The sequence below is a fragment of the Lemur catta genome, chromosome 1 (assembly GCF_020740605.2).
Source record: "Lemur catta isolate mLemCat1 chromosome 1, mLemCat1.pri, whole genome shotgun sequence".
NCBI classification, from domain to species: domain Eukaryota; kingdom Metazoa; phylum Chordata; class Mammalia; order Primates; family Lemuridae; genus Lemur; species Lemur catta.
The window spans coordinates 219259842-219272243 of record NC_059128.1 but is presented as its reverse complement, the minus strand read 5'-3'; the positions used below and the strand labels follow the sequence as shown (position 1 = coordinate 219272243).

General features: G+C 37.9%; 1 protein-coding gene across 1 annotated transcript in view; it reads left to right on the top strand.

Annotated features, from left to right (window-relative positions):
* The window catches only part of PAK2 (p21 (RAC1) activated kinase 2), an 87864-nt gene that overhangs the window by 38977 nt on the left and 36485 nt on the right, over positions 1 to 12402 (top strand). Inside the window, exon 3 of the mRNA XM_045540017.1 lies at positions 3664 to 3871. Coding sequence (XP_045395973.1) covers positions 3685 to 3871 — 187 coding nt within the window. The 5' untranslated portion in view covers positions 3664 to 3684. The remainder of the gene's footprint in view (positions 1 to 3663; positions 3872 to 12402) is intronic.

Sequence of the window (12402 nt, the reverse complement as noted above, 5' to 3'; positions counted from 1 at the left end):
AAGTAAGGAAAAAAGAACATGAGATCGTTAGAAACTTAAATTTTAGTCTTAGTTCTGTTAATAATTAGATTTGTGTGACTTCATGCAAACCACTTAATTTTTAGTGGGTTAGTTTTTTCACATATAAAATAAGGGAGATGGGCCAGATGAATTCTAATCCTTTGTAATTTTTAATAGTCTCTGAATTTATTTTCCTTTGTAACTCGAGTTCAGAGGATGTGGGAGATCATTTTGAGCAGGGATAGACAGGAATGACCTTACGTAGAAATAATTTTTACTAAACCTGAAAGATTTGCTTGAGTAGATAAAAGGAATGAAGAAAAATTAAGAATGTAGAAATATATGCACAAAAATTATTTAGGCCAGGAAAGTCCATGGTATATTTGGACAATATGAAGCACAGGATTTGAGTGGTACATCCATGAGAGATCAGATTAATTCAGCAGTTTGGAGTTAAATGGCCCTAAATGCTAGAGTTTAGTCCTCAGTCTATAGGTTGTGGGCAGCTGCTGAGGAAGATGTAGCCAGGGAGAGTGATATCGTGTGTTACTTTTAGTCATCTTCTATGCGATGAGTAAAGTGTATTTAACCAGTTCTAACTTCTTTCTCTAAACAAAAAACTGAGCACACAGAAACTCTTTAGGAAGCGAGAGTTTATTCTAATTCCCTCTGAATGACAACTGAAGATATGAGACTAGGAGAAATCCTGAGATTAAGTGATGAAGTCTTCAGCTAAGCTGGTGGCAGAGGCATCAATATTGTACCAAGGGTCATGCTTATATTTATTAAGATCTTATCACTTAATGTGGCATATTACTTAGAATTGTTGCTATCATATTTGTCATCAAGTAGTTTCATTAGGGACATCTATGACTCATGTGTTTAATATTAAATTTGGGTTTTGTTTAGGCAGATACTTCTTTAAAGGGTAAGTCAAGGAACCCTGAGGCACAGTTAAGTAATTTGCCCAGAGTTACACATTTAATTTAAGTAAATAGTGGAACCAGGATTCCAGCGAAAGCTGTCTGACTCCAGACTTCATGCTGTTAACTACAAAACTGGACAACATGTAGCTCGGGTTTTTTTGTTTGTTTTGTTTTAATTTAAGGTGCACTGGCAGTTTCTAGTCATGTTCTATCTATGAGCCAGCCTTAAGGATAGAATTTGTGGTCTGTTTACACTAAGTAGTTATTGTGTCCTGACTGTGTTTTTTAATACATCTTTTAGCCACAGCTCTTATGGTAGTGATTAAGTTAAAAACTACTTATTAGCTGCAGATAACCACTGTTAATATTCTGATGTGACAATTTGGGAGGCCGAGGTGGGAGTATTGCTTGAGGTCAGGAGTTTGAGACCAGCCTGAGCAAGAGAGAGACCCTGTCTCTACTAAAAATAGACAAAATGAGCCAGGTGTGGTGGCACGCACTTGTAGTCCCAGCTACTTGGGAGGCTGAGGCAGGAGGATTGCTTGAGCCCAGGAGTTTGAGGTTGCTGTGAACTAGGCTGATGCCACAGCACTCTAGCCGGGTGACAGAGCAAGATTCTATCTCTAAAAAAACCAACCAAACAAAAATTTTTCATGTGAAAAATATAACTAAATAAAAAATAAATTTAAAACTATTTTGATGCATTTTTTCTATAAATGCTATAATGTATTTTGAAGCTTTTGTTACATTATCCTGATTTTTTCCACTTAATTTACATAAGTAGTGCATATTAATATGTGTTCATAGTGTACCTGAAAACCAAACATTGTAACTTTGCATGCTGTTTCTGTTGTAACTGGTGATTAAGATGAAAGTGAGCTATTCCAGGGATAATCTACTGTGCCTTGGTGTTATGATCACGTTAACACCTAAACATTTGTCTTGATTTAGCCATTCATGAAATAATCCTTGCAATATTGTTCCTAAGCTTTCTTCCTTCTTTCTGTAGCAAGATAGGTCCCCTCTCGTAATGCACACTGATAGCAGCCCATACTTAAGAACAGCCAGTTGCACATTGCATGCACCCTACCCTAAAACAAACCCCACATGATGTTAGGAAGAATCAGCTGATGGCATGTCATCTATACTACCTTAGATCCCACCCTCATACCTTCCTTGGACCAGTCAGTCATTTTCACACAGAGATCTAGATCTTTCTTACTCCTCTTTCCCAGCTCTTCTCTAGCTAGTTATCCCCCAAAATATATGTTTTTCCTCCTTTACCTTCTCTCATTCTTACTCTTGTAGGCTGAAAAATAATTGTCATTTTGGCAGATAAAATATACAGTAGTCCTGGTAACATACTCTCATGGAGGAAAAGAAAAGCTATAAGATTTGGAGTAGAATTAGGCATAATAATCTCTTCATCCCCTAGTTCTCAAATCGAGCCTACTTTTCTTCAGGTATTAGCATTCAAACTAAAAAATAAAATGAAAATTTATTTTTAATTTTCTCTAAAAACAGTTGGCATTCTTTGTATGTACATAAAGTTTTGTTTACTTTGATGCATTAAATAACCTTATAATCAAATCAAGATACAATTACCGAACAAAATCTTGATTAGGGCTGGGCACGGTGGCTCACACCTATAATCTTAGCACTCAGGGAGGCCGAGGCAGGAGGATCGCTTGAGGTCAGCAGTTTGAGGTTGTGATGAGCTGTGATGATGCCACAGTACTCAACTCGGACGACAGAGTGAGACTCTGTTTCAAAGGAAAAAAAAAACCCAACAAAACCTTGTTTAGTGGGAAAGTGTGTTGTTACCTTTTTATATCAGAACTAATGTGTAAGTTAGGGATCCCCTCCCTTTTACTACTGATTTTAATGTATACAATCCACTTTTTTTAAAGACATAAAATATATACCTATAAGTATGTAGAAACAAAGTTAAAATTTCCACTAAATTAACCATGTGGATAAGAGAAGTTGTCTAGTCAGGGGATTACAGTGTCACAGAACCTGGGCGGGGGGGGCGGGTTGTGGCCATACTCTGGTTCTCAGCCAAGCTCTGGATTTGATTTTGTCAGTGTACCTAGGTTGATCAAGCTTCTTATGACTATAAAACTCAGAAGAGACTAATGTGTGTAAATTAGAATATCAAGTTTTCAGAGAGACCAAATACTACATCGGTAGCACAGTCTTTTAGGAATCCTTTAGGAAAGATTATGTGAAGGCTAAGTTGTAACCACAGGGCTGGTGTGCAAGGAATCAGAGGGGTGTTTGATAGGTTTTAACAGCCAGGCATCCATTACTGCTCTAGAGATAGACCTAACAGAGATATCCTGTGATTGGCTGCTCAGAACATATTCTTCCTCTTTGGAACTCTCTTATTTTAAGATTCCATGTTGTCTGTCTTTTTGTTGGAACAGTCTCTTAGAATCAATTGATTACATGGATAGCTTTTGCTATATTAGTGTGATCATGCTTTCCACTTGGCTTTTCAAACATTCCGGAACTTAGCCAACCATTTACCAACTTTATTAGGGGAGATTACCTTTGTTGATAACCAGTTACATCTATTTCACATTGATTTTTCCAGATTTTGCAAATGTTACTCTAAATGGATAACATTTTCTAATTTGGAGTTGTGGCAAGGAGTAGTTGCTACTATTTTGTGCTTGTAACTCTTTATTTTGTTATTAATTGTATTTTTTTTTTTTTTGCCTATATGTTTCAGGCCATTTCATAGTTCTGAATCATGTCTGATAACGGAGAACTGGAAGACAAGCCTCCGGCACCTCCTGTGCGAATGAGCAGTACCATTTTTAGCACTGGAGGCAAAGACCCTTTGTCAGCCAATCACAGTTTGAAACCTTTGCCATCTGTTCCAGAGGAAAAAAAGCCCAGGAATAAAATCATCTCCATATTCTCAGGCACAGAGAAAGGTAAACAACTCTTGTGGTTTTGCGAGTCCCAAGTATTGATTTATTATATTATAGTATCCCATGTCGATATCTTTTTTGGTAAGAACAATAAAACATAATCAAGAAAACACTAATGTTAATATATAGGCAATATTTAAAAGGCTAGTTTATTTTAAATTGTGATAAAAAAGAATAAAGCTATAAAGTTGTTACTCATCCTGCTTGTTATGGCCAATGAATTTCTCTGTTCATCTTCTTTATTTTCTGAGACCTTAGCTATAATTTATGGCTTCCTGACATTAATGGGATACAAATCACAATATATTTGAGGAAGATCTGTTGTTATTATTAAATAGAATGGTGATAGAGGGTCCATAGTCCGCTGTCTGAAATTCCTAGAGCCAACTGTGTGTTGGAATTAAGAATTTTTCTGATCTTTGAGTAATAAATACTGTCTTTTTATCATGTATTCGATAAATGCCCTCAGACATATCTGAAGAAGACTTAGTAATCAACACATTGATGTGTCTTCAGCAAAATATTGTCTAGTCTGCAGTTTCTCAGCCTAGGCACTATTGACTTTTTGAGACAGTCTCGCTCTGTCACCCAGGCTACAGTGCCTTAGCTCACAGCAACCTCAAACTCCTGGGATCAGGTGATCCTCCTGCCTCAGCCTCCTGAGTAGCTGGGACTACAGGCATTAGTCACCATGCCCAGCTAATGTTTTCTATTTTTAGTAAAGATGGGGGTCTCTCTCTTGCTCAGTCTGGTCTTGAGCTCCTGAGCTCAAGCAATCCTCCAGCCTCAGACTCCCAGAGTACTAGGATTATAGGCGTGAACCACCAGGCCTTGCCCACTATTGATATTTTCTGGCCAAATAATTTATTGTTGCAGGGAGTTGTCCCTGTGCATTGTAGGGCATTTAATAGCATTCCTAGCTTTTACCCACTAGATGTCAGTAGCACCTTGCAACCCAGCTGTGACAACCCAAACCGTCTCCAGACATTGCCAGATATTCCCTGCGGGGCAAAATCACCCCCAGTTAAGAACCACCAGTGTATTCAAAGGCAGGATAAAGACTATAAATAGTCTTGTATAAGTTGAAGTTACTAAAGTAGTTTTGGTGTCAATAGACAAGGAAATCTATTGGTTTTCAATTTTTTTTGGATTTTTAGAATTGGATAAGGGATTACGAACAATATTGGATATTAGAATAAGGGTAAGAAATTCATTTGTTTAATCACATTAAGCATGGTAATATGACTCTGATAGCTGCTAATAGGTATAAGCAGAGATAAAGATATATCTCCTACATGGAGAGGTAAACCCAAGTGGAAGAAGAATGGTACTTTGTATATAATAATACTTAATACACATTTAATTTGAGATTATATGATACATATTCAGTGAAAATTTGGGTGAGTATTAATAAAGGATCAAATCTTGGGTAATTTAGATTTGTAGACAGGACATAATCATTGAACAGTTGAAAACCTGTTCATTTATTTTAGTGTAATAATTACAGTTATTTGTAATTGCAAGCCTTTTTTTTTTTTTTTTTTTTGAGATAGCATCTCACTCTGTCACCTAGGCTGGAGTGCAGTGGTGCAATCATAATTACTGTACCCTCAAACTCCTGGACTCAAGCATGCCACCCGGCCTGGCTAATATTTCTGTTTTTTGTAGAGAACGGAGGTCCTTCTATGTTGTTCAGGCAGCTCTTGAACTCCTGGCTTCACACAGTGCTGAGATTATAGGCGTGAACCACTGCCCCCACCTAATTTTGCTTTTATTAAGATTTCATGTAAAGTCATAACTGAAAAGCCTAATGGAAGTATGCTTTTAAAGTTTATTTAACAGAAGCAATAGAGTGTGTATTTGGCATGTTTGAGAATGCAAAATGTACTTGGACTGGATCAGGTAAATGATAAAGGGGAAAATGAAACAATGAACCAAAAATTATGCATGGGAAGAAGTTGAAGAAGTGTGTGTTTTGCAGAACGACAAATCCATTATCTTCCAAAGTAATAAATCAGTGCATTTCAAGTGGGAAAACCTAAAAATGGCAGTGTAAACACTGCATTTAAACTTATGGAGGTTAGAAAAAAATGATGGAGTTTAGTACTAGAAGAACTTGCTAAAAGAGTGGAAATTACATACCTATGGAGAATCAGAGTCCAAGGATTCTATTCCTTAAAATAGAATAAAATATACTTGGACAGCATTGGAAAGGGGAATAGAAGATGATAAAATGAACAAAACAAAAGAGAAAGTGGGGACAGTCTAGTAACTTGACTTTGGTTAATGGAAGGATTTGTGAACAAATTGAACGTGCGTTTGCATAAATGTGAAAGAGCATACCCATCTCTCTGATCATTTGGCGGATCTTCCAGTTTTATCCTCCTTTACTAAACCCCTTCTTTCCATTCCTTTTCTCAGAATTTTCAGCTACAACTAACTCAGGGTCCCTGCTTAACAAAGGCAGGGTGAGAGTACTTCCCATTCAGTTTTTATTGATGATTTCTGAAGTCTTTGTTTTCTTTTGTTTATAGTTAAGATGTGAAAACTTTTTAGTGCTAATCTTAAAGCTTTACAAGCTCTTTAAAAAAAACTTGCCTTATCTAATTTTTTCATCTTCTTACAAATTTGTATTATAGAAAATATCAAACATATACAAAGTAGAAAGAATATGGTAATAACCCCATCATCCAGCTTCAACAATTATAATCATTCTGCATTCACTTGTCTCTTATTTTTAAATAAAATTTGCAAATATCAAAATGCACAAATATTAACTGTACAATTTTGACAGATGGATGATACACCCATGTAAGCCATAATCACTATCACCATGTCACATAATAGACCATTTCTATCTCCTCAGAAAATTCTTTAACATTCTATCCCAGTTAACCTAATCCTCCCCTGCCTCCAGGCAACTACTGTGTGATTTTTTTTTTTTTTTTACGTTCAATCAGTTTAGCCTGTTTTAGGACTTTATATAAGTATAATTTTGTTTTAATATTTTACTTTGTGTTGACATCATACACACAATAGTATATATAATACATACATTTTAATAAAACACCCTTGTACTTACCACCCAGCCTAGAATTTTATCAGTGCCTCCGAAGTCCCTGTCTTTCGCACCCCATGCTATCTTCTCCTCCCCCTTCCCAATGTCCACCATTCAGAGTTTTGCATTTTTTTATTCTTTGACTTTTTATTATAATTTTATAACATTTTTTCATTCTCAAATAATATATGGCTTGGGCATGCCTGCTTTGGAACCTTTTCTGAAAGGAATTATACTGTCTGTACTTTTTCTAGGACACATTATTCATTCAGCTTTATGTTTTAGAGATTTGATATGTACAGCTGTAGTTCATTTATTTTCGCTGCTGATATTCATATATGTAGCTGTAGTTTGTTCATTTTCACTGCTATATACTATTACACTGTATAAGTGTACTGTAACTTGTTTAACCAGTTTCCTATCAGTAGATATTTGTGTCATTTTCATGCATAATGCTGCTGTGGATTATCTGGAACATGTATCTTGGTGGATATGTGCAAGTGTTTCTCTAGGGCAGTCCTCAAGCTTCAGGTGACCCATTAGTTTAGTTTTTCTGCTAATTAGAATCGTCTGGGAAGTGTAACGAACTCTGTGTTCAAGCTCCATCCCATTCCAATTGAATCAGAGTCTTCAGGGGCTTATCTGGGCATCAGTTTTGGTTTTGTTTAAATTTTTAAATGCCCTGGGTGTTCAGCTCATGTTAAAAACCAATGTATTATGCAAGATGAAAGAACGAAAAAAAAATCCAGTGCATTAGCGGGTTATGAAATCTGTTTAGTGGATGACACTAATTTGAAATAATCAGAGTATACTGCACACAGTAAAAGAGTTATTTCATGAAACATTTTTTCAGCCATATGTGTAGTAGGTTAGGATATAAAATATGTTTCTAGCTTCTATTTTTAGTAGAGATGGGGTCTCTATCAGGCTGGTCTCAAACTCCTGACCTCGAGCGATCCACCCACCTCGGCCTCCCAGAGTGCTAGGATTACAGGCGTGAGCCACCGCGCCCAGCCTCAAGTCATTTTCTTTTGAGTGGACTAATATATGTAACTGTATCAGGTCTCTTTTTAAACTTTTTATTCTATACCCCTAACATATATGAAACTTCCTTTAATGTATTTCTCTGAACTCTTAACATTCCCAAGTCGCAGAATATGAATGGGCCTTAGACACACCAGGAGTCGGGGATTCTCTTGCTACGTGCCTTATCTCTCCCCTTTTTGTATACCTGTTTCATATTTTTTTTGTATTTCAGCCTGGTCCTCCCCCCCCCCCCCCGCCCCCGGTGTGTGAGGAGAGTCACTGGAGACAGACTGATTCTCAGGGTGTCATGTCCAGCTTAGTTCAAGTATTCACCCCTGAACCAACTGGTCAAGGGGTCATGGGGAGCTTTGGGTGACCTGGCTTGAATTAGATGCCCACCTTGGACCAGTCATCTCTGATCATAAGACAATGATATCTTTCCCAACTTTATGCATAGAGAAAGGGCGAGGAAAGTTCTCTCAGAAATGAGATGCTGAGCAGATTTCTAAAAAAGAAGAAACAAATATTTTCATGGTACATGAAATTGTAAACTATTAGTTTATAGTTGGCTAATAAATATTTCCTCCTATATGCAGGATACTGAGTTAGAAGATGAGATATAAAGACAATAGAGGACACAACCTTAGATTACTCAAAGTCTAGTGGAAAATGAGAGGTTGTTTAAGATAGATGTAATTGTGCGTTTTAGTAAAGATGGCAAAATTAACCCAGGCTTAACAGTTGTACTACTCTTGGCTCCTTTCCACAACCAGTGTGCCCTGCACTCCTACCATAGCCAGATCTAACAAGTAAACACTGTATGTACCTTGAGAGGAGGTGGACATTTAAGCACATATGTGTCATCGCTAGTCAAAAAAGTAATATTGTGTTTCCCACTAATGTGAGATCAGTATATCTTTGTAAATAAAAAATGACATACAGTAACATTTCTAAGTTTATATGTGTAGACCTATCAAACAGCATGATTTTTAACTATGATATTAAGAGAATCTCTTCTGGTTAAACATAGCATATTGACTACATACTTTTCTTTATTCTCCCTCCCAAGATCCAACTAAGATGACAGAAAAATTTTTTTTAAAAATATTACAAGGGCAAAGATAATAGGAGAGGAGACAGTAGTGTGCAAGAGGTTTCAATACACATTGAAAGACTAAAGTGGTGGAGAGGTGGCACCTGGCTAAGCAGAGGAAGGGGACACATAACCTAAGTGTTTACAGGTGGGAATGTCTGTGAGAAGTGCATCAATTTCCCTTGTAAAAATCCTGCAGGCTTTAATTTAGAGGCTTTAATTTAGAGGCACACAATATCGTGTGTGTGGTGGTGGGGGTGTGATACACATGCTGGAAACGAGGAATTAATTGAAAAACTGCGTAGAAAGTTACCAAAGGCCCTTTAGGACTCCTCTTTTATCCCATACATCCATGGAAATATAACCCCATCCTCTGGGGGGAAAAAGAACAGACTCAGTTTACATTTCTTTTGGGAGAAATTGAACCAGAGAGGCCCCTATTCTTGTCAGGGAGTCAGGAAAAGTTGAAGTACCAGAATAAAAAAGATGGAGTCAATGAAAGTCAACACACTAAGCTCCTTTCCTCTGCCCTGCTTTCAGAATACTTGCAGCCTGACTCATAGCCTTCAGACAAGAGACTGGAAGATTTTTCTCTGGATAACAAGGATAGCCTGGAAAAAAAAAAATGGTTTAGGTACCCTATACCCTATCCTCATCTTTAGTGAAAATGCTGACTTATTTCCCATTTTACTTTTTAATATTTTGTATGAGTAGACAGCAAAGAATCACCAGACATTTGTGAGAAACCCTTAAACATAAGAGAGTCCAAAACAACAGGGGATTAAAAAAGGAATTTAGGGCCAGGCCAGGTGGCTCATTGCCTGTAATCCTAGCACTTTGAGAGGCTAACGTGGGAGGATTGCTTGAGGTCAGGAGTTTGAGACCAGCCTGAGAAACATAGTGAGAGACCTCCATCTCTAAAAAAGAAAAAAAGGGGAAAAAAAATCAGCCGGGTGTGGTGGTTCATGTGTAGTCCTAGCTACTTGGGAGGCTGAGGGAAGAGGATCACTTGAGCCCAGGAATTCGAGGTTGCAGTGAGCTATGATGATGCCACTGTACTCTAGCCTAGGGGACAGTGAGACCCAGTCTCGAAAAATAAAAAAGGAACATAGAAGAAACAGACAATGTAAGGAGTAAACAAACCCAAAACCCTAGCCTATACATATGCAAACACTATATAATCTTCAAAGAAAGAGATAAATTGAATCCATGAAGCAAGAAAAGGGCTCTGAGAATGATCAGAGAACAATGAGAAATAATTCTTGAAAATGAACATTTAAAATTACCAAACAAAAGGTATCAATAGGAGGAGGATTGGAAGATAGTTAAGAAAATTCCCCTAGAGAGTTAAACAAAAATATAAAGATGGAAAATCTGAGAGAACAGGTCTAACTAATAATGATCTAACTAAGGGACTTACAGTTCCAAAATGGAAGCGTAGAAACAAGCTGGCTTCACCCCCACCCCACCCAGAAAACCAAAAACCCACAGCACCGAGATTATCACCAGCAAAATCCCAGAACGCAAATAGGAGGAGACAGTTCCTGGCGCAACAGAGATATGAAAAAACTCTGCGTAGACAGTAAAAGAATTGGGCTTCTTTATCCATGATGTCCCTTCCCCCCATCTGCCCAACACCAAGCCTGCAGAAAATACCCCACCACCAAGTCTCTGTTTCTGCTCTTAAAAAAGAGATCAAAGTGGACAACCAGCTACCATACCATCCTGGGTTCCCTGACAGGAGGGCTGTCCCTGCCTCACCCATAGGGAGTGCCTGAAGGGAGGAACATTCCTGAGGACAGTCATACACAAAGCGGGAGACAGGACTACCATCCCCAGCCCTGGAAACACTGTTCTATAACTCGGCCAAAGGAGACACCAAAATCAGAGTGGCTGTTCAGCAGTACCGCACTGTAGGAGGTTCATTCCACTCCACGGGTACCCTGGGCACTTGTACCCTGGGCACTAGCCACTTACCAGCCTTCCTACGCTACCCGGATTTGGGATGGGCTGCACTCTGATTGTTTACCAAGAACAGAGGCAAAGCTGGGCTTATGGTGCCATCTAGTGTCAAATGGAGGCAGCAACCTAGCAGGGGAAGAAATGAAAATCAACAGGTAAATTACAAACAACCTCTAAGCAAACATATCGGTAAAAACCAAAACAAGCCAAACAGAGAAGACTGGAATAAATAACTATAAATAACTGATCCTTCAGTGCAAATACATAGATGTACCTCTGCAAGAAACAATAGCAAACAGGGAACCACGACCTTCCCAAATGGACAAAGCAAGGAACCAGTGACTGACCCTATTGTGATATTTGAACTCTCTGACCAAGAATTCACAATAGCAGTTTTAAGGAAGCTTGGTAATCTCTAAGATAACACAGAAAAGCAAAAAAGAGATTGAAATAATAATATGAAGCAGAAATCTTGGAACTGAGAAATACTTTTGCTGAACTAAAAAATTCATTAGAGGCTCTCAACAGCAGAATGAATAAAACAGGAAGAAATCAGTGGGCTGGAAAACAGACTATTTGGAAATACAGTCAGATGGAAAGAAAAACGAAAAAAAAGGAATGAAGATTGCCTATAAGATATAGACAATTACCTAAGAAGACCAAATCTAAGAATTACTGGTATTCAAGAGGGAGTTGAGCAAGAACAAGAGGTAGAAAGTTCATTCAAAGAAATAACAGAAAACTTTCTAAAACTTGAGAAAGATAAATATCCAGGTACAGAAAGCCCAGAGAGCACCCCAAGCAGATTTGACTCTTATTATTAAAACTACCACAAGGCATATAATAAACTCAAAGGTCAAGGACAAAGAGAAGATCCTAAAAGAGGCCAATAACATACAAAGGAGCTCCAATTTGTCTGGCAACAGACTTCTCAATCGAAACCACATAGGCCAGGAGTGGGATGACATTTTTAAAGTGAAGGAAATAATCAAATAATGGAAAAAATTTCCTAGACCTGCAGAATATGATTTTTCAGATAGAAGGGGCTCACTGAGTACTCAGTACAACAAATGAATAAATGAAAACCACATCAGTCTCAAATTTTGTAACACCACAGATAAGACAGTAATGCCTGTTACACTTCCTATCAAGATGCAGTAACAAGGACCGGATTTACCCTCCCATCTGAAAGAACTAAAATAATAGGGAGAAAAGTGTACAAAACAAGAGTTTTGAAGACATTGTACATCAGATAATGTACAATTTCTAGGAGAGGAGAGACTACTGAGGTGAATCCTACAGTTTATTGCCTGGGGGGAATTTCCAGGCTGCTGCACAGGGAGGGGGAATTTGATGATCTCCCTGAGTTGAGAAACAGTTACAGGATTAATAGTA